Source organism: Penicillium verrucosum, assembly GCF_028828655.1.
Source record: "Penicillium verrucosum strain IBT 35672 chromosome Unknown utg000003l_segment0_segment0, whole genome shotgun sequence".
In the NCBI taxonomy this organism is placed as follows: Eukaryota; Fungi; Ascomycota; class Eurotiomycetes; order Eurotiales; family Aspergillaceae; genus Penicillium; species Penicillium verrucosum.
The window spans coordinates 48,953-75,177 of NW_026643212.1; the positions used below are offsets into that span (position 1 = coordinate 48,953).

Genomic DNA, 26,225 nt, shown 5'->3' on the forward strand with positions numbered 1-26,225 from the left:
CCCGCAACAAGTGGATGTATTCTTTACAGATACATGAAATGTTGGAAGATATATCAACGTTCTGTGCTTATCACATCTTTGCAAATATATGTAACTCATGAAGAACTAACCCCGCAACATTATGGACTTATCTAAACTCTGCATACGAAAAATCAGCCGGGGCCAGGCATCGCTGACGCTCTCCAAACGCATATAGACCCAGCATCATGCCAGTAAAGTTGGCCCCAACTGGAGGTACTGCCGTAGCAGCACTATTAGAGACTGACCCAATCCAGTGGATGTCAGATTCTATCCCCTCAAGATACCCAAATCGATACTCGCTACCACAGTCAACTATGAGAGTGACAGCAGATTCTGTATCCAATCTACGCTCCACGATATCGCCATTTGATGGTCGAAAACGAATGAAACGGCCCTTGCTATCCTTCCTGATACCGATACTGCTATACGTAAAATAATTTAACCATACCACAGTGCCAGCCTCCGTTTCACCTACCGTCGGCTGAAAGGAGAGGCTTGTCTCCCACCTGCAGACGAGGTGGGTTTGCTTGCGAAGAAGCATGGTTGGACTGGCCGGCACTGAAAGGTTATAAGGTCCACCATGGAGGCGAAGGTAGTTGGGGCGCTCAGTAAGTGAGTAGTCATTTACGAAGGGCGTGTCTATTTTCTTGTCAGGTGGGCTCAGACAGGTTCATGCTTTGGGGCTCACTTTTTCGATACCATCCAACTTGCATTTGCGGTTCCGAAAACTCATCTCTCCAGAAAACCGGAGTATTAAATTTATAAAGACCAGGTCCATGGGAGTCGAGACTGATTTTCTGTCCTCCATTGATCACTGGCCAGTCGTCTTTCCAATCCAAAGGGACTAGAAATGTCTCTCGTCCTAGGAGGGTTAGTATAATAACCGACCAATACTGTGAGTCTCCGTACCTAACACTGAGTCTTCCCACCTATCTCCTTTTCTTGAGGGACGAACACCGAGAACAACTGCCCACCATTGCCCTTTGGTGTCCTCAACCAGATCGGCATGTCCCGTATTTTGCACTTCGTCTTCAACGCCATTGCGCCAGAGCGGGTTATTCGGCCCGAGCTCCCACGGTCCTAATGGACTGACCTCACTGCGGTTCACCCATTCGCTATGGCCACTTTCAGTACCGCCTTCTGCTGTGAACAGATACCAGTAACGGCCGCGTTTGAAGATATGTGACCCCTCGGCAACACCAGAAGAAGATTCGCGGATCATTTTAGGCACTGACGTAGAATTCCCGGTGGCCAGATCAACAGTACATATGTGAATCGCAAAATCCTTAAACTTAGCGCCAATGGTTGGCTGAATCTTTCTGTAAGTAGACGATAAATATACAGTTCCATCGTCATCCCCAAAAAGCTGTATTCAACTGTCATTCCCGCGATTATTTTAGGGGAGTGGTCAAAACTCACATCTTGGTCAAAGCCAACTTGATCAAAATAAATTGGATCAGACCATGTCTTCTCATTCCATATATCGGTTGTTTTGACATAAAACCCCTGTGGCCAAACTCGGTCATCCTGTTGAGGACGATAACGTTGAAAGCTCGCGGCAGTGATATAGTAAACCCCTTTGTGGTAACGAATGGTAGTTGCCCAGACACCTCCTCCCGGTTCCGGTGTATGGATTTGAAGCTGGCTGGGACGTGTCAACGCATGACCGATCAACTTCCATTGAATCAAATCCTGGCTATGGTAAATGGGAACTCCGGGAAAGTATTCAAAGGTGGAGGTGACCAAGAAAAAGTCTTTGTCGACACGAACAATTGATGGGTCGGGATTAAACCCGGATATGATGGGATTATTGTAACTCATTTCTGTCAAAATATACTGAGTTGACAGCGCCTTTCAGTGGGCTTATATATGAATGCATATATTCCGATTGGTGGAAAAACAACCCCCATAGAATCCGTATTGTAAGGGAAGGTCTTTCAAATGGAGTGCTGGTAGTAAACCACAATATATATAAAGAGTATATACTATATACGGGATGGTTTAATCAAGGATATAATACTTTGTTCCTCGTAAATTATCGAATCCAATACGTAGAAGGTATTGGGCTGAATGCACTCGACAGAATCCTACAACATAAGTGATCAAGGACGTTATTCGTCTGTCGAAATCCAATTCTCATCTCTAAGTAAGGGGTGCTTTTGACACAAGAGTACTCCGTCCTTCACAACCACTGATTTATGGAGGTTATCTACCAAACCAGTATCTCCCTCGGTCCATGACGTCTCAGGGCAGAAGTATAACAAGCACAAGAATTATTCGAACAAAAGAAAAACTGGGAAAGGCGTCTAATAACCCGTTCAAGGTCGACTAACTATCATCCTCACCCGAAGTTCTGCCGAAGCAATGTGGGGGACGTCACCATCCCCTCATCTCAATCTGGCAATGCGGGTTGACCCCCGCGCCAAGGAAAGAATGGATTTTGGGGCTGTCATTGCTGTCGATGGGTTCTACTTGCAAATCGAATTCGCAAAGCATTAAATCATATCACACGCTATGGCAACTACTCGTGTAATTCAAAAAACCCGCGATTCGAATCTCATCGCTCTCGAGGCTTTGCCTCATAGCCTGTCAGATACAGGTTCACCTTTGGGTCCTGAAAGTTTTCCGTTGTTGGAGAAATGGAACCAGCCTCGCGTCAATATTCATCGAACCTTTGCAACATTCTGGTCATTCCTAGTCATGGGTGCGAATGACGCAGCCTATGGTGTAAGTTGATTGGGTCCAAAAGGAGCACATTTTGATTCCAATGTTGAGGGATATATGCTGACTATTCGCAGGCTCTAATTCCATATGTAAGATGAAAACTCCGCAATTGACAACCATCTATCTCATCTAGCATACAGCTAGAATCATACTACCATCTATCGTACACGGTTGTGTCTCTCGTTTTCTTGTCACCTCTAGTAGGCTATACAGTCGCCGCTTTTCTCAATCACCGCATCCACTATACGTTCGGTCAACGTGGTGTGGCCATTATCGGGCCAGCGTGCCATCTCATTGCCTATATTATCAACTGCATTCATCCACCGTATCCAGTACTAGTGGTCGCATTCATCTTTGCAGGGTTGGGAAATGGCCTAGAGGATGCTGCATGGAATGCATGGATTGGTAACATGGCTAATGCAAATGAGGTGCTGGGAGTGTTGCATGGCATCTATGGAGCTGGTGCAGTTATGAGTCCGTTGGTCGCAACGTCAATGATTGCTAAGGGTGGCCTGCCGTGGTATTACTTTTATTATGTCATGGTAAGTGCTTAGACCTTGGGAGGTTTCTCGCAGGTATTGACCACGAGTTAATGGTCAGGTTGCATGTGCGGCCATCGAATTGGTGGTTTCTGGTGCATGCTTCTGGAAATCAACCGCCGCCGATTTCCGCACATCCAATATACCCTCATCTGACGAGACCAAAAAAGGTGGCTTGAGAGATGCACTCTTCAAGCGCCCTGCTGCCCGGGTAACCTGGCTCTGCGCATTGTTCCTGCTGGGATACGTGGGAGTAGAGGTTGCGCTGGGAGGGTGGATTGTTACTTTTATGATCCGAGTTCGGCAAGGTAGTGCCTTTGCTAGCGGTATGACAGCCACTGGATTCTGGTTGGGTATCACAGTTGGACGGGTAGTTTTGGGGTTCGTGACCCCCCGGGTGGGCGAGAAAGTCGCAATTTCGGTGAGCGCCACGTGTTTTCTTTTCTTTTTTTCTTTCTTTTTTTTTTTTCTTTTTGCGATAGAACCGGACTGATCTCCAACAGGTATATATTGTGTGCTCGATAGGATTTGGTTTGGTTTTATGGCTTGTACCCCAGTTCTATGCGTCAGCCGTGGCAGTGTCTCTTCAAGGCTTCTTCCTTGGACCCCTTTTCCCTGGGGCAGTTGTGATTGTTACCAAGCTTCTTCCTCGGCACCTGCATGTCACCTCAATAGGGTTTGTCGCTGCCTTTGGGGGTAGTGGGGCGGCAATCCTCCCTTTTGCAGTCGGTGTGCTTGCACAAGCCAAGGGAGTGAAAGTGCTACAGCCATTTATCATCGCCCTATCTGGTGCCATTCTCATCACGTGGCTGGGATTGCCACGGGTGGTCAAGGTCAGACACAATGAATAACTAGTTAACTACTCCGTAGTTAGTTAACTAGTTAGTGAGTTAAATCAGAACTCACATGTTGACATGTGAGAATCATTCGGGAACTTTTGTTATCAGATCCGATTCTTTATCTCAGACTTTTCGCTCATCCTCCGTCTGCAATGTTGTACTCTGTTTCACGTGAGCCTTTACTTTTCGTCTTAACAACCTGACCACATGACCAAAGGTATAATTTGCAAGTTTAACACCTCCAAACCGAGGTCATTTTGAAATTTCGAGGATTATATGTATTCCGAACGTAGATGGTTAGTGCCGATCGCCGGTGATCTCATCACTTTCTCAGGCCCGATGATCGGGGCTGATTTCGGGACTGGTTAAGCCGTGAAAGTGTACAATATGTACAATATACGTTCTTCCCGCTTCCCCATTACAAAATTAGTACATGATAGAATGTTCAGGGCTGACTCCTCTAACAGAATAAATGGTATAGTTAGAGTACTCCATCTACCTATGTATACTCAAAAGGTGTAAAAGGCAGTCAACCTCGGGAATTCGAAATTTCCAAATTTCGAAGTACCCCGGCCCTCCGCCATTTTCCCACTTAGTCAGCTTTTTTTAAGCCGAGGCTGTTTCCTAATTTAGACCCTCGGCCCTTCCAAATCTTGGAAGCTTCCTCCCTCTCTATGGGGTTCATAACCCCATCTTTCCCCATTCCAAGGTTCTTTCTCTTCCATCTATTCCAATATATTATCCCCCTTTGTTATTCACAATGCCAACACCTCCTCCTAATTGGGTTAAGGCCCTGAAGCCGTCGGGTCCGCAAGGATCTGAGCTCCTCCAACAGGAGCGTGCTCAATCGAATGTCGACGTGGAAAGATTATCCGAGCTGCTGCATACAAAGGAAACCCTAGAGCGACGAGCATCCCTCCTAGCTCTTTTGCAACCCGAAAAAGTATTTGATAAGTCTCAAAATCATACTTTGGGCCGTGTAGAACGGCTCCAGCGGTCACTGGGCAAGGCCAAACGCCTCCAGCAGCTTGCAGAAGAGCACAAATGGTCAATGACAGAGCTCCATGCGGCCAATGACTTGATCGGTGAACCTACTCCATATGGTTTACACGCCAGCATGTTCCTGGTAGGTAGACTGCATCCTCCGCCAAGGAATCCAACTGACCGTTTCGATCGCTATCTAGGTGACTCTCCGGGAACAAGGCACCCCCGAGCAGCACAAACTGTTCCTTGAACGTGCAGAAAAATACGAGATCATCGGTTGCTATGCGCAAACAGAATTGGGTCACGGATCGAACGTGCGCGGTTTGGAAACCACCGCCACCTGGAACTCCAACGATAAGACATTCACCATCAACTCCCCAACATTGACTGCTTCGAAGTGGTGGATCGGATCCCTCGGTCGCACGGCCAATCACGCTGTGGTTATGGCCCAGCTGTTTATTGATGGCAAGAACTACGGTCCACACCCGTTCGTTGTGCAGGTCCGTGACCTCGAAACCCATCAGCCATTGGATAATGTATATGTGGGTGATATTGGTCCCAAGTTTGGTTACAAGTAAGTCCGTTCTCACTATTTGGCTGGCACTAGAACTAATGAATGACTACTTTAGCACGATGGATAATGGTTTCCTGCTGTTCAACAACGTCAAGATACCCCATGTCAACATGCTAGCCCGCTTCTGTCAGGTCGACAAAGAGACGAACCACTATGCTAAGCCTGCTATGCCGTCTCTTGTCTTTGGTACTATGACTTGGGTGCGCGCCAATATTGTTCTCGATGCCGGCGGTGTTCTGGCTCGCGGTGTCACTATTGCGACCCGGTACTGTGCAGTTCGGAGGCAATTCCAGGATCGTGATGCGGATCCACACGCGGGTGAGACCCAAGTACTGAATTATAAGATGGTCCAAGTGCGCTTGCTCCCGCTTTTGGCATCCATGTATGCCCTTCATTTCACTGGTCGAGGCATGATGCGTCTGTATGAGGAGAATCAAAGCCGCATGAAAGCAGCCAGTTCGCCGGACCAGGAGTCGCGGGGCGCTGGACCCGAGCAGCTTCGCGCCGGTGCAAATCTTCTGGCAGATCTACATGCCACCTCCTGTGGTCTCAAGGCTCTGGCCAGTACCACTGCTGGTGAGGGTCTGGAGGTCTGCCGTCGCGCATGTGGTGGCCATGGATACAGCAGCTACAGCGGCATTGGACCGGCATATGCGGACTATCTGCCCACACTGACCTGGGAAGGTGACAACTATATGTTGACCCAGCAAGTTGCACGTTACGTACGTCCCCGTTCTTTCTTCCATTCTATCAACCTGAGACTGACAATATCAACAGCTTCTTAAATCTGCCCGTGCCGTCCTGGCTGGCAAGCCGGCTGGTAACGACACTAGCCAGATCCTCCAGTCATACCTTGACCGACGCGACAAGGGAGCTTCATTCGATGTGCTCGATGAAGATAAGGACATTGTTGCTGCCTTTGCATGGCGCACGGCCCATCTGACTTTTGAGGCCCTGAAGCATCGGGATGCTGAGCAGCGCTCCTGGAACAGCCTCTTGGTTGACTTCTGGCGCTTGTCCACGGCTCACTCTCAGTACCTGATGGTGAAGAACTTCTACGAGGCGGTTTCCTCCCCCAAATCTCAGCGGCCTTGGATCCAGAGACCAAGGGCCTCATGCACCAATTATTCCGACTCTTCTCGCTGCATACCTTGGAGCGCGAAGCGGCTGAGTTCTTCTCTTCCGGTGCGGTCACTGTGCGACAAATCACACTGACTCGGACTACTGCGGTACTAAAACTGCTCGATGAGATCCGCCCGCACGCTGTCCGATTGGTCGATGCCTGGGCGATTCCGGACTGGCAGCTGGACAGCAGCCTGGGTCGCTATGACGGTAAGGTGTACGAGGATCTGTTCCGCCGGGCAAGCGAGGAGAACCCTGTTAACGACTTGGTGTTCGACCCTTACCCGTGGAGTTCGGCATTGCTCAAGAATGAGCCGGCCAAGAGCAAGCTGTAAACTTTTTGGTTCTGCGATACACGTGTTCCGATATAATTTTTGATGTCTTTCCAGTTTGAGGAATAGACCATAGAGAGAAGACTATAGTTATACCTAGATCTCATAGAATGGTCAATGATTGTGTTAGATACCTAGTCTATTGGCTCACCTTGTTCTCTAACGAATTTTTGCAATTCGTCTAGGTAGTGATCGTACTTGAATGGGGTATCCCCCCGAGATGGACGCGGAGGACCTTACATGGGACCTCCTCCTCCCGGCTCCCGGGGTGGATACGTGGGGCCGATGCTTGGCCGTGGAGGTCGCGGTGGAATGGTGCCACCTCGAGGACCCCCAGTCGGCTATGGGTATCCAGATCAGAATTTCCATGCTGAAGAACCTATCCCGAGGATTCACGTGCCAATTCCTGAATGTCCATGGACCCGGTGTACCGGCATTCCACGTTCACATGGTTGGTTGGCAAAGGATATTCTAACCAGAGTTCGATTGTCCTCTGTTCCTAGAGACTGGAATAGAATTTGCAGGTTGTGTAGGACAACCCATATCCGAACTCAGACCCATAGAGCATTCATTTCAAGTCGACCGTGCAATAGTCGATGAACAAGCGCTCGACAAATACAGATCTTGGGAACTGGCAAAATCAGCGCATTGAGACACAGTCTGGGCGTAGCCCGTGCTTCCACATTCCACAACAAGCATAAGACATATCCTATGGGATGATGGCAATGTGGTATCTGAGGGTGGAACCTAAATTTGTCGACGGCTGAGAGATAGGGGTGTATGTATTAGGTAGAAGATATCATGGCAGTTCGAAGACCTTCTTGGTGAATTTATACTATACAACCTAGTCAATAGTTTCGTTTACCAGGACGATCCTAGGCGTCAGTGAGACACCACCGAAAGATGAAAGAAATGAAATCAACTTCAATCAGCGAAATAGAAGAAAAGAAAAAAAAAACCAAAGAGGAGGGGACAACCCAGATGATTGAGCATCGAAAAGGCAATCATCCGAATTCAGCCCTGCGAATATAATTTACCCGACCTTTGTCGGAAATACGTATGATATATAGGATGAGCTCGCCTAGGCTCTTTGATTCAGATTAAAGCCCTTCCGATGCGAAAAGCTTCGTGATGCTGCAATACGATTCCACCAGAGCGCCGCCATCTCACAGATAGTGACATATTCGACAAGTCGATATAACGAGCATTTTCACGGTACAAGCAAAGAAAACATTTTTAGAGGAAGATCTTATTGGGCGTGTTCGGGAGATAGTACAAGAAATGGGCCGACAAAATGACATTTGTGAATGAAAACTTACCCTCGTCGATATAACTACAACATAACCTGAATTAATTACCATCAATTGTCCGGGGGCATGACGTCGGTATGCCGATCTGTTGCGAGAAACGGCCTCGCTCTTGGAGTGTCGGTAGAAAGAAGGTATAACTGATAATAGCCAGAATGCACTCAATTATCCGTGTGGGGGATTGGGCTGGGAGTCACATAAAACCCTAAAACCGATATTGACGCGGATAAATAACATCTCGGTTAATAAGATGGTTAATAGGATGGCTAATAAGGGCCACATCGAATGCCCCGACTGGTTCTTCAATAAACTACAGGCCCGCCCAATGACCCCATGACCCCCAGTTTCCACCAACCCCGTCTTTTATGCCCCGGGTTTCTCCTCACTCCTCCGCAATTCATCTCCGTCTATCCTTTCCCGTTCCAAAGTAAATGCCCCGTCCCGGAATCCTATCATGCAATGTCGCGTAGTCCGAGTCGACCGTGCCGAATCGTGCATTGACCTGTCAATCGGCTACTACTTTACTTATAAAAACGCCTCCCCGCAAGCCCAAGGCTTCGATTGACTACCTTCACAGTCCAATTCAACCATGTATACTATAACGAACATTTACGGTATGTGTGGTCTGGCTTTTCAATGTTTTCGTATGATGCTCATATTCCACAGTTCTTGCCGCCTTTGGTACTATTGGAGGCGCTCTTTTCGGCTTCGATGTGAGGTATGCACCATTCTACATGATTTCCCTGATATGATAACATGGAATAACATAATATATAGCTCAATGAGCGCCTGGATTGGCGTTGATACATATACAGATTACTTCGGGTCGCCAGACTCTAACCTCCAAGGTGGAGTACGATGGATCTCTAGTCTCCATTTTTTAATTCATGTGCTAACATTCCACACTAGATTACAGCATCGATGTCCGCCGGTTCCTTCGCCGGTTCAATTGCAGCCGGTTGGTTGTCGGATATCCTTGGTCGTCGCTATGCATTAATGATTGCCTCTCTTGTTTGGATCGTCGGTGCCATGGTCCAATGCAGTGCACAAAATGTAACACATTTGGTCGCCGGACGTGTTGTCAGTGGACTTGCAGTTGGTGTGACCTCCTCGCAAACATGCGTCTATTTATCTGAACTAGCGCCCGCTCGTATCCGTGGTCGCGTGGTGGGCATTCAGCAATGGGCAATCGAATGGGGTATTTTGATCATGTACCTCATTGCGTATGGCTGCGTGGTTGGCGTATCTGGAACGGCTGCGTTTCGGATTTGCTGGGGTGTACAGGCCGTGCCAGGCCTCATCCTGTTCATCGCTTTGTTCTTCTTCCCCGAATCCCCTCGCTGGCTTGCCTCGCAGGAACGTTGGGAAGAAGCATTGGACACACTGGCAATCATTCACGCCAATGGTGATCGCCATGACCCAGTTGTACAGGTAGAATTCGAAGAAGTCCAAGAGGCCGTGCGTGTGGCGCATGAATCCCAAGATGTCTCATTCCTGGCGTTGTTTGGACCTCGTGTTTGGAAGCGCACGATGTGCGGAATGGGTGTTCAAATGTGGCAGCAACTTCTGGGCGGTAACGTTGCCATGTATTATGTGGTTTACATTTTCGAAATGGCTGGCATGGTAAGTTCCTCCTCAAACAAAACGAAGGAAGCTGGAGCGGTTATGCTGACCATCAAATACAGACTGGGAACACAACGCTGTGGTCCTCCGCTATCCAGTATGTCATCTTCTTGGTGACTACAGGCTGTATGCTTCCCTTCATTGATCGCGTTGGGCGACGAAACCTACTCCTTGTCGGATCCGTCACCTGCATGGTTGTGCACTTCATCATTGCTGGTGTCATGGCCAGTAAAGGCAACCCAGTTCCAAATGTCAATGGGAATGCCAATTTGACATGGGAGATCAAGGGCAGTGCAGGAATGACAGTCATCGCCTTTTCATACATCTTCACTGGCATCTACGGCCTGACTTGGGTATGCTATAATTCAATTATGTTTGTATACGAAACATCGTCTAACATTTTTAGGCTCCTACTGCATGGATTTATGCCGCCGAGGTTTTCCCCCTTAAGTATCGAGCGAAGGGCGTCGGCTTGTCGGCCGCCACCAACTGGATTTTCAATTTTGCTCTGGCTTACTTTGTGGCACCGGCCTTCCACAATATTCAGTGGAAGACCTATATTATTTTCGGGGTGTTCTGCGCTGTGATGACTTTCCATGTGTTCTTCACATATCCTGAGACTGTGGGCCGGTCTCTTGAGGAGATCGACCTAGTCTTCGAGACCGATATCAAGCCATGGCGCACTCACGAGATCGGAGATCTTTTCGGGGAACAGATTGAACGTCGCAAGGAGGTTGGTGCCAAGACGGATACCAGTGCAACGCATGAAGAAGTGGTCTAAATCACCGCAACACAGTCGGCCAGAAATATATGATTTTTACGAATACCCGAACCCCGAACTGAGACATTTGATAATCATATCTTGTTGTACAATTATTATATTCAATGGACAATATATTGACGTTAGAGATGTTGTGTGATGTCGTATAAGGTGGAGATAACATGAGCAATACCCAGGGACACCTTTTCACACACAATGCTTTGTGCGAGTCAGTCGGTTATACAGAGGTGGCACATTGATTTGATGGGTATGTTCATAGAAACCTTGATTATGTAGAAACGATACGTCTGAATCAAGTTGACCGTATGAGTATCTCGAAAAGAAAATCGAAAAAGATAAACTGTGTATAGCCCCAGGGTGAATTACCATTGACGGAGTACAAGGATCGACTCTCTGTACTTTCAATCTTGTTTGGGAGAGCACTAGAATATTAGGTAGGCTTCTAAGCTATCAATTGACCAACAATCATAGGGTCAGTGTTGGAATGTAGGGTTTCGAGATTCATCACGCCGAAAGTGATCGACCTCGAGTAACGAACCGTGATCAAATAACACAACCTTGTCATGAGATTGACTTTCCAGTCGAACAATTTAAATTTTCAGAGCGTGAGATAATTCTTTGGGCAAAGATATAGATGTTGCTTTGGATCTATAGAATATCTTAGCACCTTGTCATCTTGTCAAGAGAAAAGATACTACATACCAATCAACGTAGCAAGGAATGTGATGTGAAAGTGAAAAAGCCCGAGAATAAATCAAGATATAACCCCCTTGCATAGTTTATCGGGTTACATCCGGCTGTAGTAATGTAGGTCCCATAGATGTCCTACAAGGAAAGTACTGTACGTCCACACTCAGAGTTAATGTGCTGATTTCTACCTTGCCTATTTCACACACCCTTCGACAAAAGGCATTTTTATGAGTTCTCACTATCTATCAACTACGGAATTCAAACTTGAAGTTTCATGGCAGATGGTTCTAGCATGAATGACTTCAGGGATCAAGATAACACAAATCGAGATGACATCCCATTGAAAGAGGCTGGAACTGAAAATAGTGATGATGATGATGATGATAATGAAGAAAAGCAAGTCTATCCACCGAGTTCAAAGCTTGCTCCAATTTTGATAGGACTCTGCTTTCAATCTTTTTGTATTGCCTTGGTAAGTTTCACGTTCTTGTTACGATTTCATGAGCTGATGTGGACGATTTACCAGGACAACACAATCCTCTCCACCGCGGTTCCCAAGATTACTGAACAATTCAACTCACTAGGCGACTTATCTTGGTATGCCAGTGCTTACCTTTTAACCACATGTGCCGTCACTCTACCATTTGGCAAGATATACACATATTATTCGACAAAGTGGACATATATGATTGCTCTCGGCTTGTTTGAACTTGGGTCCCTAATATGTGCAATCACACCAACATCGAAGGGATTGATATTTGGACGAGCAATTGCCGGCGTCGGATCGGGAGGATTGTCACCGGGTGCTCTACTTGTGCTCGCAAATAGTGTGCCCCTTCACCGACGTGCCCTCTATTTCGGAATTATCGGCAGCACGAGTGGAATTGCGACGATCACAGGACCACTGTAAGTCTTGCCATTTCAATCGCAGGGAATGGCGGCTAATTCTACAATAGGCTAGGGGGACTGTTAACTGATCATGTCAGTTGGAGATGGTGTTTTTGGATAAATCTACCTTTTGGTGTTCTCACTGGCCTTGTCATTTTACTCTTCTTCAAGGATTCCACATTGCCAAAACCCAAGATAAGCCGAGTTGGGCAGCTAAAGCGAATGGATCCTCTTGGTATACTTGCATTCATCCCCGCGGTGGTCTCCCTTCTACTGTGTCTGCAATGGGGTGGCACCAAATACAGCTGGGGCAATACTCGAATCATTGCCCTATTTGTTCTGTTTGGCGTACTCGGTTTTGCGTGGTGCATTATCCAGGTCTGGCAGCAGGACAACGCCACAGTACCGCCTCGTTTACTCAAGAATCGAAATGTCCTTGGGGCAGTAATTCATGCTACCTTTCTAGGGGGCTCTTTTTTCATTTTTGGATATTATGTGGGTTCTGAATGTACTCCTTTCGGCTTCATCGCTAACAAGTTTCCAAGCTCCCCATCTGGTTTCAAGCAGTCAAGGAGGTTTCTGCATCAGAATCTGGAATCAACAATCTTCCGATGGTGGTCGCTATGATTGTATTCTCTGCTTTAGCAGGATTAATGGTTAATATCGTTGGATACTATACGCCACTTATGTTCGCTGGAAGTGCTTTTCTCGCGATTGGCTCTGGACTGTGTACAACTTTCAAAGTGAACAGCGGACATCCGCGGTGGATTGGATACCAAGTTATACTTGGAATTGGAGCAGGAGTTGGCTTCCAGCAGTCGATCAACGCACTTCAGACTGTACTGCCATTACAGGATATACCGATCGGAATTGCCATCATCACCTTTGCACAAAGCCTCAGTGGGGCAATGTTTATTTCGATAGCCCAAACAGTTTTTGAAAATCGGCTTGTGGCCAGCATAGCGGCTAATGCTCCCAACCTCAGTCCAGACGCCTTGATAAAAGCCGGAGCTGCGAATTTATCCCAACGCGTGCCCAAAGATATGCTGCCCTCCGTCCTATATGCCTACAATATTGCCATCATTCAGACATTCTACGTGTCTGTTGCCGCCGCACTACTCTCATTTATTGGTGCTGGACTCGTTCAATGGAAGTCCATGAAAAGACGGCAGAAATATGACGGTGCAGCTTGATCCAGTGGACATCAGGAGTTGGTGACCTTTCTGATTGATTGGTATCCTATGTTGGTTTTGAGTTGTTCATGGGCATTTTCCGTCGTGATTCTTGTAAATAAGGATGTCCAGATTGCCAGAAAGGTGAATCACAGTACCATACATAATATTTGGGAGTTTCCCGGTTGATCTCAATCTCACACTTGATACAGCCAGTTGATACGTTTGCGTGAATGGTTAGTTAATATAAGAAAAAAGCACGACCCAATGAAGATAAATATACAGTTCAATGATACTAGGGCGTTAGAAATAACCTTCTTTTTCTTTCCTAAATTAGACATTGGCTTCTAAATGTGATCGAACGTACTGTTGAAACTTGAAACCGTGATTGGTTTTAATCTCTGCATACATACAGACCTCGGTATATGTAGGCTTGAATTCCGTGCATTCCCTAATAGCCTGCCACTCTCCAAGTCTGTTTCAAACTTTTGGCCCAACAGCGAAAACTTCATTAATCCCCACTGATCTCAACTTATAATCGTGGGTGATCATACTTTATATACTTTGTTTGCCCTGTTTGCCCTGTTTGTATTGTTTGTATTGTTTACTTCGTTTGTTTGAGTGCATCTGGAAAACCTTCCCCCTTTGATGTGTCTCGAGTGAGAGATCAGGCTGCTCCAGGACTTTTAAAATATTTTTGAACTCTTCTTTTTTCGTCTCTTTTCAACAACCCTCATCTCTTAATCCACTGTCAACGTGGAACATCTTCACCGAATTCGCCGCCGCAAATCGACGTCAAATTCACAACACCCAGAACATACTCCTGGACTTTCAACAATAGGCTTAGGTCAAGGCTTTAGTTCAACACCGATCCTCATTTTCCCCTTCTTCATCGAACCAATTCCTTCACTTCCAGATATCGCGTTCACTGACCTCATTTAAATACGACACGTGGGACGCAGCGATCCGCGCGGAACACGCACCACACGCACCACCACCCTTACTACAGCCAATGCCGTCACCGGTAACACCATCGTGCGCTACAACAACCTATTCGCTCACTAGGTTTTTCATTTTCATAGTGAGACTCAACTCTATAATTCTATCTTCCTGGGTGGTGTCGAATCCCATAATCTTCGAACTTAGCTTCACAATCTCTCCAATCAATCAATCTCACATTGCACGATGCATCTCGACATCCATGTAGATCTCTCTTAATAATCCCCTTGGCATCTGAAGCAGTCAAAATCACTAATAAGTAGGTATGTATCCGGGTACAAGCCTTCTGCTGCAATTTACATACATTTGTTTGCCCTTGTCACACATTCATTCCACTTAAAGTTCTCTTTGAGCGAGATACGACTCGATAGGCTATGTCATCCACTATTGATCATGAATTTGACTCCGAAATAATCGTCTCACCCAGACTATCAAGTGTGCCGACAACTCCTGATCAAAGTTTGAATGGCGGCACAGATAGACTCGACGAAGAGTCGAGTAGCACCAGAACCACTGTGGGGGATGATAGTGATCTAGAGGTCTCAGTTGGTGCAAGGCCAATCCGAAATATATGCTGCGTTGGCGCAGGCTATGTCGGTACGTTGTGCGGATGCTATTTCCCCCTATGACTGACAGACTGATCACCAACAGGCGGTCCAACTGCTGCCATCATTGCATTTAGAAACCCACATATCCGAGTCACAGTTGCTGACAAAGACGAGCGACGCATTCGAAGATGGAATTCTCGACATCTACCTATATACGAACCCGGGCTTGCTGAAATCGTTCGGATTGCACGAGATGGACTCCGACATTATCCCACCCCACCTACGGCAACTAAAGCAGGAGTAATCTCACACGTCGTTGAACCGTATAAAACGCATGAATCGCAAAAGATGCACGACAAACCACAGGGAGAAACTACATTCTCTCGGATGCCGAACTTGTTTTTCTCTGCCAACGTTGCAAGATGTATTCGAGAGTCGGATATTGTCATAATTGCGGTTAACACTCCGACCAAAATGCGAGGATCAGGCGCAGGGAGTGCAACAGATATGACAGCTTTTGAGGCTGTCGCTGCAGATGTTGTGCAGCATGCAAGGAACGGATCGATTATTGTGGAGAAGTCCACAGTTCCTTGCAAAACAGCCCAGATGATCCAGGAGATGGTACGTGATACCATACCCTCCGACCATGAAAACACGCTCACACCTTTTATCCTTATAGATTTCTGTACGTCGGCCCGGCGGTCACTTTGAGATTCTGTCCAACCCTGAGTTCCTCGCGGCCGGGACTGCAATTCACGACCTATTACATCCAGACCGAGCTATCATAGGTTCTGCAACAACAGAAACCGGGAAGGCCGCAGCAGAGACACTAGCTGGAGTCTATGCTGCCTGGGTTGACCGAGCCCGCATCATCACTACCAACATCTGGTCATCGGAGTTGGCGAAACTCGTGGCTAACTCTATGTTAGCCCAACGACTCAGCAGCATCAACAGTATTTCGGCAATCTGTGAGGTCACAGGGGCCGAGGTTAATGAGGTCTCGGCGTCGATTGGAATGGACTCCCGAGTTGGTGACAAATTTCTCCGCGCAGGCATTGGGTTCGGGGGTAGCTGTTTCAAAAAGGATGTCCTCAGTCTTGTATATCTTGCTGAGTCCTTGGGTCTCAAGGAAGTTGGGGCATACTGGCGCCAGGTGGTGACTATGAATGAATATCAGCGCAACCGATTTACCAGTCGTGTTATCAAGTGCCTGAACAATACTCTGGTGGGAAAGAAGATCACTCTACTGGGGTATGCTTTCAAAAAGGACACATCGGATACCCGAGAGGCACCTGCCCTAGAGATAATCAAGACTTTGCTTGATGAAAACCCCGGAGAAGTTGCAATATTTGACCCTTGCTGCAATCCCTATGTCATCGAAAGTGAGATCCGTCAGCTACACGGATACGGGCCTCCCGCTCTCAGAGATGATGGTGGCGCCGTGAGAGTCTACTCAGATGTCTATGAAGCCTGTGCATCATCTAATGCGATACTCATTGTCACCGAGTTTGATGAGTTTCGAAATACTGAATTGGTTGCCGTTCCTCGTTCATCATACCTCCCACCGGGACACCTACCCTCGCAGAAAGATGTAATTCCTGGGACGGATGGTGTGATTAATCCACTATATGTCACCGACGCTCAAGAGAAACTTCACATCGAGCCTAATTGTGCTGCAGATTGCCCAGACTGCCAGAGAGAAAATGGCAGCGAGCTTGCTGCGGGTAAACCCAACGACAACCTTCCCAAGAAGCAGGTTGACTGGAAGAGAATTGCGGATAACATGGCAACACCGAAATGGTTGTTCGATGGGCGATGCATTATTGGGATCAGGAAGATGAGCCAGTTAGGTATTCGAGTTGAGAGCATTGGCTCCGCTGGCGATGGCTATTGACAGTGCGGGGAACAACGGATTCTCATGGGCTCTTTGATTTTCTCTTCTTTTCTGCTCTATCTTCCTACTCATAGCAGACGTACCATATAATACATACACTCATTGGACAGTTCGCATTGTTCCACTTAGCCGCCATTTACGTGGATCAGCGACCAGCTTGGCCCATAGCAGTGACCGAGGTCCTGATTTCTTGATTGCGTTGACAATTCCAATTATTTGCCATAGGTAGCCTTGGTGCATGACTTTGTTCGGTGGTTACTTCATTTCAGTGGCCATTCTGTCTTTTTCATGCCAGAACCAAAACGTTGGTTATTCGATATGATTCAGGACGCGTTCAGGCCCAAATCGCCATAGAGTCGAAGGGATGGTCATCGTTTCGGGATGTACCGAAAAACACGAAGCGACAAAGACAAAGTATACAATAGATCAATTTTTCCTTCCTTTTGAAAAAGAAAAAGAAAAAGAAAAAAAAGGCTTCTTGCGTTTCTTTGAGTTTAGAGAATACAGCAAGACTCTGCGCGCACTGAAGCCTTTTCTGTACCGGTGCGACGACTGCCTCCTGACTCAGCCAGTGAAACAGTCTCCAAGGGGAATTCCGGGGACTCTTTCCCAGATATGACTCGTATGCGGTGTCTATCCAAGGTAGAGGCTAACCATATAGCACGGCTCATCCAAGGCACGTCTGCAAAATCAGACTGGTATTCAGAAAGTATCGCCTCTATTCTTGCCAACTGGGTGAGATTATCCGATGCCGCCCAAGCAACAGCTAAGCATAGAGGAATATACCCTGCACCAATCGGCCGGTAGCAAGATGCCAGTTCGGCTTGGATTGTGATCTCATCGCAGAGAAAGACAGCCTCACTCACCAAGGAAGCGTTCCAGGGATCAAAAACTCGAAGAAGACTGTTCAATAGCACAGCCAGCGCAGAGATAATTGCATAAGCTGCTTGGATACGGCCATGTCTCGCAACTTCAGAGGATGAAAAAGACCCAAGAGCAGCTGCTGCACATTGGTCAAGATGTTGTTTTATTTGCTGTGCATCGAGTCTCAGTTGCATGTACGTCTTTGCAATTTCGGCAAGGTGTGGCTCGGGATTTTGAACGAATTTAGGAAACATGGCGAGATGTTGCAGCTCCGTGGTTGATTGCGGCTTATTGTTGTCCCGCGAGGTAGATAGACGACGTTTGAAGGTTGAGGTCAGTTCCCAAAATTCCGAGTCCATCTTAATGCGAGGGTTGACGATCCCTTCGAGTATCTATCAAACCCAGAGTTTTGTAAGTTATTTCTCGAGGGTAATCGGGATCCAAACATACAATAGGCACACAAAGTGTAATGACCATCTCCATCTCAAAGGTGCAGTTCCACTCATGCACTGCAGCAGCCCTTAGGAGATGGGCTATAGCTTCGCTGTGACTAGTGAGTGAATCATCGTGTTTTCCTAGCCAACTCTGAAAAATCAGCTCCTATCCCATGGAAATCGCTTTTGGCGGTTAGACGTCTCGACTTGGTCAGGCCAAGTGGAACTTTACCTGGCAGATGATAATCAAATAGACAGCACATAGAGTGTTGGGGCTTCGGGCCTCGGCTGGGTCGTTCAAGCATTCTCTCAGTGCCCGCAGCGACAGTCCATAGAGAAAGAGTACATTTGGTGGGTAAGAGCCCGTGTGGAGAAACGGATAAGCGGTAGATAAAGCTCTCACGGCTGAATCTAGGACGGTGCTGTTGCCCAATCGCCGTGGAATATCCCGCAGGAAAGGGCCATAGTAGGTCATAGCATATCGAATATCGGTCACCTGGAATGCTGCTACAAAAGCTGCTGCCATTATACTTGTGTCAGTGCTAGGCACCTGTGTCGGTCCCCCGATAAACACTACTCTCTTGCCAGCAGAGGGAGATGATCGAAGCTTTGGTTGACTTTCTGCTCCGCTCTGTGTTTGCGTCACTTGTAGCGATTGATTCTTGAACATATACCGCTGCTGTCCTCCCCCAACACATGTCATTTTCAGACGTGCGCATCGTGAACATATCGGTTTAAGTTGATCACACTGATCTTTAAATTAATAAGATATAGCAAAATAGCCTCGTGGTAAGATCCAAACCTTCTTCTTCACCTTTCGACACGCATCGCAACCACGACTAGATGGAACCCCAGGCATGTGTGTGCGTTTTGGTCGGGTATAAGGTGGAGGAATGGAATATTGAGATAGAATCATCCCGAAATGGGAGAGATGGCGCGATGGGGAAATGCAACGTCATCGGTTCGTTGTCTCAGCCTAGCCAAGCCCTTCAAAGTCGAGTACAGAGTACATAACTAGTTGGTTAGTTATGTTGTAAGGAGGGAGACGAACCTTGGCAGCTTGGCAAGTAGCTGAGTTCTCGTATAAGTGAGCCAATCATAATGTGTTACAGCCACACTAAGCACACGATGTCCCCGCCTGGCAGAAACCCCATTTTGTCGAATTTGTTGTAGTGGCCTTAGGCTCCATATTGATGCCTCAGGTACCAACCCCTGGTCCATCATAGAAATCAACTCTCTCCTTCCTCTCTTCTTGGCCCCTACATTCTCAATCAGAATTTGGCCCAAATCGTCCGCCGTACGTGCCCCTTCTGGGTAGACTCCCACGATTCTTTTCTGGATACTGCATAGCAAAATTTTCACAGAAACAATTGTGAGCCTATCACAAAGCAGGTGTACGCCACTCAACAACGGTGATAGACATGGCGCATCTGAGGTGCCATCACTTGAAAGAGTGAGCAATCGCCACACTCGTGGGCGCATGATGGACTTGACCAAATGAACATATGGAGGGAATTTGCAGTTACCGAAGTATCCTCGTTTTATCCAGATTCAAGATAATTTCGTTGGTCCGAGCTCGATGGAAACTGTCGTTCTTTGTCTCTCGGAGATATTGAGGGACCCGGTAGGAACGTGCTTTCTTTGACACCGATGGCCTTTCGGTTAGCTGTGTAATCATCATGATTATCCTTTTCATCCACAACTTTTTATTAAGCACCGCATCGATGGGAAGTGAGCTGATGCCCAGATGGATAGAGAGACCAAGGTCGTAGGTGGGAAAGCCCAAGATAACACCAGCTTAGTCCAACCTGAATCATATTAACTATTAGATTCATTTCCCGATAAGCAAATAACAGACTAATGGACTGATCTTAGAAGTGTGTATGCCAAGGTGTATGGTGGACGGGTTCTTGGTGTTCTCTTTTGGCACCACCCCCGCAATGCACGATACTGATTGTCGCCCGCTGGGGTCATGATTCCTGCGTGCACTGAACGATGGTGGCGTCAATATTGAAGGCCGAGCTCCTTCCTTTTGAGTAAACTGCAAATGGCTCAAGATATCCGACCCGACATCCTGAAAGAACCTGGTCAATGTTTCTATTAGTCGCACCAATAAAACTCAGCTCGGCGAGTGGAGGGTGGCCAGACCAAACTACTAAAAACAACAAAGAATGATATATCTAATCTCACGGGGATATAGTTCTATAGTCAATATATTTGAGATATCTCGTCGGTTGTCATTCATCTAGGACTCCTATACCTAAACTCTAGTCCTAATGGCAGAGTTTGACGACCAACACAGTCGAGTTCCCGAGTCGGTCTTTTTAGTAGGTATCCAATATAATGACAAGGATTGTTTTGACGTAAATAACTAACCTTATCCTAATAGGGCGTGCTATGGGCTCTCACAGGGACATCGTTTCTATTTGTCGTATTCCGCATATATGCCCAACTTGCCTCATTCCGTCGAGTATTCCTAGATGGCTACCTTGTTGTCTTCGCATGGTTCATCATGCTCACAGCTGCAGTCATCTGGCAAGTCGAAGGGAAGGTCCTTTACGAGTTATATGCCATCAGCGCTGGGACAAAACCATTTAATCTTGAATTGCTACCGAGGTACGATACATTCATGCGATTCAATGCTCCACTTCAGATACTATTTTACTCGGCGCTGTGGTGTGTCAAATTCTCGTTCATGGCACTCTTCTATCGAATCAGTGCCAAGGTTAAGCCTCTCCGTATCTGGTGGTTCGTGGTCCTTTTCTGTACAGCGAGTGTCTATATCGCATCAGTGGCCGATATCGAATACAAATGCAGTTTTGGAGGGTTGGAGTATATCATTTGTGAGAACAACTGAAATCAAATCCTATTGATTGACCTTAACACTGAGCTACGCAGCCCAATGTCCCCAGCCTCATCACGTTCATTATGAAAATCGCATGTTCTGGGCCAACTGTGTTGGAGATATCACCACGGACTTGATGAGTGAGTTTATCGCAAATACACCGAAATATTAAGTGACTTCCTTTGAACTAACAGTATTTCTCTCTTTAGTCCTGTCTATTCCCTTCCTTGCGCTATGGAAGACACGAATCTCGCTGCGAAAAAAGCTCATTTTGCTCAGTATTTTCTCCGCAACTATCTTCATCATGGTCACCGCGATAATTCGGGTGGCCGTCGGGATGGACTATGACCGTCAGATGAATATCGACTGGCTATGTTTCTGGAGCTTTGTTGAAGTGGACATTGGTATGTTATCTCAAGCTTTGGTCAGGTTGCGGTCCTAATACTGACCTTCGCTCGGTAGCGATTATTGTCTCGTGTGTCGCCTCCCTCCGACAACTCTTCGTCGCCTCGCAAAATCAGAGCTCATCTGCAAGGACCGCGTACTATGATACAAATGATCCCATTCTGAAAAAGCCGCAAGAAGGGTCCAGTCAAGATCTGTCGCGATCTGTGGGGGATGTCGAGTCACCCGCAAATGATGAGGTGCCCATGTCGCCCCTGAGTGTTGTACATGTTCGTCAAGATTTTGAAGTGACTCGTGCTAATGCAAGTCAGTCTACTAATTGTGAGAAGGCGTGCAGACCCCAGACGAGCTTTGACTAGTTTAGAAATTTCCATGCTTCTAAGCGTACATCGAGCCCGTTCATCTTCAGCTTTGTAGATTCTAATCGAATACCTCAATGATATTAGAGTAGGTTTAGCGAATAGATTGTTGAAATTCTTCTGGGGCACTTCAATGCTAGACTTAGCAATACTAATTGGCGTCTCTCGAATGGTTGTCTGGGTGCGCACTGCAGGCGGTCCGAACGTACTAATTTATTGTTCAATGGAAGGCAGGACAGTCTCCCACGGATTTTCAGGTCAGAAGGGCTTTGATTTTTTTTATTTTTGACTCATTGCTTTTCGCTTTTCACCACCACCGGCGTTTCGCAGGCGTCCTCGCCAAGGCCACTAGGATTATCTGTGAGTCAGAAAGATTCCCACGCATTCTTGAAAGGATACATCTACCACTAGAAAACCATCGACTTATCCTAAGGAGACAGCGAAATGTACCTGCCTATTGAATTGCAGTCGCAAATCCTCTATGAGACTCTCGAGATCTGCCCACTCCAGGATCTGTGGAAATTGAGGGCGGTCAATTGTATGGAGCCTTCCCCGTCTGTCAAACGCACTCTAACAGATGATTCCAGGCTTCTTTGCAAGTGCGGTTGAGGCCTACTTGTTAGAGCGTGTTCAACTCCGTGACGTTGTCATCCCTTCGACTGCCAACGCCGAACCCAAAGTCCGGTGGGAGGATCTTCCATATGGCATGAAACGTGTCTATCTCCACCGCAAGCTTCATATCCATGATCACAGCCAATGTGGATGGTCGAGTCTGGTTCACGGAATTCTTGACCTTCCTCATCAGAGAACCGAAACTCTTATCAACAAGCTCATCGATGCATACCTATGTGGAGAATTCAGTGGCTATCGCAAACTACTCGACCCTGATTTATATACAGCTGAAAAAAACAGACTCGTCTCTGCTCGCCGCACCATGCCATTCTATTGGCCACCCGAGAAATTCGAAACGACATTGAAGTATGCCTTAGCAGCGAGTGCCATTCAAAGAGGAGACTGTATCCAGCTGCAGACACTCCTTGATCAGGGAATTCACATTACAGGCCATAGTGACCGACTGGCCCTTGTTCCGCTGGATATCGCTGCCAAAAAGGGTTCTAAGGCGACCATAGAGCTACTTCTAGCACACGGTTGTCCAATGAAGTATCGCAGTCATAAGGATCATCATAACTCCATGTTTGACGAGACCAAAGTCACGGACATGATGGCGGAAAGTGGCAATGGCATCGGGTTAAAGGTCTGGATTGACCACTTGATAAAGGACGGACCAATGTATCCGAAGCTTTTGAAGCAGACGATGGCAAGGGGAGTTGTGGGCGGGCATGTTGAAGTCTTGAAGCTTGTCCAGGAATATTTTGAAGCCCTGTACGGTAATCCTGGATGGGGTGCTCATATGCTTGACCAGGCCATCAGGTATGGGTCATTGGACGCAATTAAGTATTTGTTCCATCGAGGTGAGGTGGATGCGCACACGCGAACAAGCCTGTCAGACAGGAGGCCGCTTTTGAAACTGCTGTGTGAATGTCCAATCCCGAAGAGACCAGATATTGTTAGGTTTCTTCTTGAAAAGGGGGCAGATCCAAATGGGAATGGCCCGTCGAAGAAAAAAACACCTTTCGAAGTGGCCGTCGAAGCAAAGGATTTTGAATCAGCATCAATTCTATTGAAGTATGGAGTAACTGTCAACTTCAAATGGATGATGCCATTGCTACTGAATAGCCAGACCCGTGCCGCTTTGGCTCAGCTGTTTTGGCCTGTCGGGCACAGTCGCCGAGTATACAAGACGAGAGGAAAGTCATATACTCTCTGTCGTGAGGCGAGGATGATAAACAATGTTGAGAATGTTTTCTTAGAACTGGGGTGGAGTGAGCAAGATGTGAAAGACTTGGGGATTGAACATTTTATCGATATATTCTAGTGATACTTAGTGTGCGGCTGGTTTAATGAATTGTTACTTAGAGTCAAAAGTGAGATCCAGCATACGAGGGCTTTAAGGATATGTGTAAGCCTTGAGTCGTAGATATTGACATGCATACTCTCCATTTTTGAAGGTGGTTTACCAAGGATATAAAACAATGGAAAAATGACTGTAAAAAAGCTACAATTACTCTTACTCCACGGTGCTGTCTTCCAAGGTTGGTTGATAAGTGCTTACCTACATATGTAGGTATGCGTAGACCATTACGTCCATAGGTCCAACCTTGAGTTTGTCTGCACCTTCCTTGTTCCCTCCTCGCCTCTCCCCCTCCCCATCTTTCTCTTCTTCCTCTTCCCTCCACCTCTCTTCTTTCTACCTAGCGTTTCCCATCTCTAACTATGGCATCCTCCATCGGCGCCGTCTCTGGAGAAAAGGACACTCAGTCTACAGCTCCATCATTGACAAACCTTGCGTTCAAAGAGGTTTGCCGTCAGCTGGAGGCATTCGTCGTCGGAGATAAGGCATCTGCGTCATTTGTCTGTGGGGGTCTTATCCCCATCGATACAAATTCCATAGCTGGTTCCACATCCCCCCGCCTATCTCTGTTTCACCGCCAGTGAGAATCTGCTGGTATACAGATGGTGACAATATCTCGCGAGTGTTAACTCTACCTCTTGACTCGAACGCGGACTCTAAGTCTACATCCGATGATTTGCACCAGTTGGTGGTGGGTTGCGAACCCGCGAGCTTTGGCAAGGGACAGGAGGAAGTTCTTGATCCTCGATATCGTAAAGCTCGAAAGCTTGAGCCCCGACATTTCTTTACCAGCTTTCATCCATCGGACTTCGGAATCCTTCAAAATGTGGAGCAAATTCTCCTTCCGAACTTCAACACACTGTCCCAAAACGCTCTACCCTTCCGGAAACTGAGTGCCGAGTTATACAAACTGAATGTATGTTAATCAAACACCTCTTTCGCAACAAATATTAATATGCCTGTTAACGATAGGTTTACTCGGGACCATCTGGCCTTTTCCGGCAGCATGTTGACACACCACGATCCCAGAGCCAGATCGGCTCGCTGGTTGTTTGCTTACCCTCTCCTTTCAAAGGCGGCAACTTGGTCGTTCAACACGAGGGAAAACAGGTTGCGTTTGACTGGAGTCACCAGAGTGCGTCTGCGATTCAATGGGCAGCATTCTATAGTGACTGTGAGCACCAGATCGAAACAGTCACAGAGGGCGAGCGCATTACCTTGACATACAACCTCTATGTAACCGAGCCAGTAGGGGGATCGATTCCGCCAAGCTTGATTATTGATCCAAAGAGCTTGCCCGTGCATAGCTTCATGAAAGAACTTGTCATGGAGCCAGCCATTATGAAAGAGGGTGTGTTTGCTATATCCACTCATTTGTCATTTGAACACAGAATATCAAGCTAATTCTTCCTAGGTGGCGCTTTCGGGTTCTATTGCTCTCACGCTTATCCTCATACATCCGATGAGGCTCCAATGCTACTTCCAAGGGCACTAAAGGGTGCTGACCTTGTGTTGTACTCTGTTTTCAAATCCCTTGGTATACAAATTAATGTTGTTCCAGTGATTATGGAAGATGACTATAAAGAGGAGGACTACGATGATTATGAAGAGGATAACTCCGAGCAATCCGAGAAAGGTGAACAACAGCAATCTGACAAAGGTGAGCAACGCCACCCGAAGTGGAATATCAGTCCGCTAACAAATTCCAGTGCGCGTTGGACACAAGCTACATCCATACGTTGCCTCTGACCACATGACTGAAGAAGGAGAGGTAAGTACAGAATATCAAAGTGATCAGTTAGAGGATCGAGTAGCTTATGTGGGATAGTCGTCGCTCCGAGCACTCGATTGGGCTTGGCCGGGCAAACACAGGCCAGAGGTCACATGGATCGGTTCTCCGACCCACCAAAAGATGGCCCTTAGCCATATCGCTTACGGAAACGAGCCTTCGCAAAGCACAATCTACTCGTATGCAGCGATGATAGCCGAGATCCCACCATTCCTAGAGCGACAAGGTCTTACTGATGCGTGAGCTTTATTGGGGGGTTACTGATCTGGAACGATTCGTGTTTGCTTTCTTCGAAATGAGATATCCAGCAGCTTTGCTTCGAGTTTGCTTGGTTGGATTTGCTCTTCGCTTAATATTATCTCGTCGTTTTCGTTGCAAGATGAGGCAAGATAACTATGCTTTTAGATCATAGCTTTCAGAATTGGAACAAAATCCTCATATTTTTCAACCACATAACTATCCGTCGCATCAGTATCGGAGTTATGTCGCAAAAATCAAAGGTTATACTTTGTAGAAAGGT

General features: G+C 47.0%; 10 protein-coding genes across 10 annotated transcripts; 8 read left to right on the forward strand and 2 right to left on the reverse strand.

Annotated features, from left to right (window-relative positions):
• Nucleotides 1-127: 127 nt before the first annotated feature.
• On the reverse strand, nt 128-1,243 carry N7516_007812 (uncharacterized protein; the record flags this gene model as incomplete). Its single annotated transcript, XM_057220532.1, has 3 exons — nt 128-660; nt 710-883; nt 931-1,243. The coding sequence occupies 3 exons, from the start codon at nt 1,241-1,243 to the stop codon at nt 128-130; spliced, it is 1,020 nt and encodes a 339-aa protein (XP_057070804.1).
• Nucleotides 1,244-2,535: 1,292 nt separating this feature from the next.
• On the forward strand, nt 2,536-4,135 carry N7516_007813 (MFS transporter; the record flags this gene model as incomplete). Its single annotated transcript, XM_057220533.1, has 4 exons — nt 2,536-2,748; nt 2,886-3,287; nt 3,346-3,705; nt 3,767-4,135. 4 exons carry the CDS (start codon nt 2,536-2,538, stop codon nt 4,133-4,135), a joined length of 1,344 nt encoding a protein of 447 aa, XP_057070805.1.
• A 748-nt stretch (nt 4,136-4,883) lies between these two features.
• On the forward strand, nt 4,884-7,138 carry N7516_007814 (uncharacterized protein; the record flags this gene model as incomplete). The annotated part of the gene is made up of 5 exons (XM_057220534.1): nt 4,884-5,249; nt 5,308-5,681; nt 5,737-6,403; nt 6,459-6,746; nt 6,785-7,138. 5 exons carry the CDS (start codon nt 4,884-4,886, stop codon nt 7,136-7,138), a joined length of 2,049 nt encoding a protein of 682 aa, XP_057070806.1.
• Nucleotides 7,139-7,355: 217 nt separating this feature from the next.
• N7516_007815 (uncharacterized protein) lies at nt 7,356-7,650 on the forward strand (the record flags this gene model as incomplete). Its single annotated transcript, XM_057220535.1, has 2 exons — nt 7,356-7,586; nt 7,639-7,650. 2 exons carry the CDS (start codon nt 7,356-7,358, stop codon nt 7,648-7,650), a joined length of 243 nt encoding a protein of 80 aa, XP_057070807.1.
• Nucleotides 7,651-9,031: 1,381 nt separating this feature from the next.
• On the forward strand, nt 9,032-10,846 carry N7516_007816 (sugar porter family MFS transporter; the record flags this gene model as incomplete). The annotated part of the gene is made up of 6 exons (XM_057220536.1): nt 9,032-9,056; nt 9,109-9,160; nt 9,220-9,295; nt 9,352-10,065; nt 10,128-10,418; nt 10,472-10,846. The coding sequence occupies 6 exons, from the start codon at nt 9,032-9,034 to the stop codon at nt 10,844-10,846; spliced, it is 1,533 nt and encodes a 510-aa protein (XP_057070808.1).
• A 964-nt stretch (nt 10,847-11,810) lies between these two features.
• On the forward strand, nt 11,811-13,617 carry N7516_007817 (MDR family MFS transporter; the record flags this gene model as incomplete). The annotated part of the gene is made up of 4 exons (XM_057220537.1): nt 11,811-12,008; nt 12,063-12,442; nt 12,493-12,919; nt 12,970-13,617. The coding sequence occupies 4 exons, from the start codon at nt 11,811-11,813 to the stop codon at nt 13,615-13,617; spliced, it is 1,653 nt and encodes a 550-aa protein (XP_057070809.1).
• A 1,352-nt stretch (nt 13,618-14,969) lies between these two features.
• On the forward strand, nt 14,970-17,037 carry ugd1 (UDP-glucose dehydrogenase; the record flags this gene model as incomplete). The annotated part of the gene is made up of 3 exons (XM_057220538.1): nt 14,970-15,192; nt 15,247-15,764; nt 15,823-17,037. The coding sequence occupies 3 exons, from the start codon at nt 14,970-14,972 to the stop codon at nt 17,035-17,037; spliced, it is 1,956 nt and encodes a 651-aa protein (XP_057070810.1).
• A 494-nt stretch (nt 17,038-17,531) lies between these two features.
• On the reverse strand, nt 17,532-18,861 carry N7516_007819 (uncharacterized protein; the record flags this gene model as incomplete). Its single annotated transcript, XM_057220539.1, has 3 exons — nt 17,532-18,293; nt 18,352-18,486; nt 18,568-18,861. The coding sequence occupies 3 exons, from the start codon at nt 18,859-18,861 to the stop codon at nt 17,532-17,534; spliced, it is 1,191 nt and encodes a 396-aa protein (XP_057070811.1).
• A 1,750-nt stretch (nt 18,862-20,611) lies between these two features.
• Nucleotides 20,612-23,880, forward strand: N7516_007820 (ankyrin repeat domain-containing protein; the record flags this gene model as incomplete). The annotated part of the gene is made up of 7 exons (XM_057220540.1): nt 20,612-20,662; nt 20,725-21,178; nt 21,234-21,320; nt 21,390-21,584; nt 21,643-21,854; nt 22,413-22,482; nt 22,532-23,880. 7 exons carry the CDS (start codon nt 20,612-20,614, stop codon nt 23,878-23,880), a joined length of 2,418 nt encoding a protein of 805 aa, XP_057070812.1.
• A 398-nt stretch (nt 23,881-24,278) lies between these two features.
• N7516_007821 (2OG-Fe(II) oxygenase) lies at nt 24,279-25,948 on the forward strand (the record flags this gene model as incomplete). The annotated part of the gene is made up of 6 exons (XM_057220541.1): nt 24,279-24,409; nt 24,457-24,832; nt 24,889-25,267; nt 25,331-25,576; nt 25,626-25,687; nt 25,745-25,948. 6 exons carry the CDS (start codon nt 24,279-24,281, stop codon nt 25,946-25,948), a joined length of 1,398 nt encoding a protein of 465 aa, XP_057070813.1.
• Between the last annotated feature and the right edge of the window lie 277 nt (nt 25,949-26,225).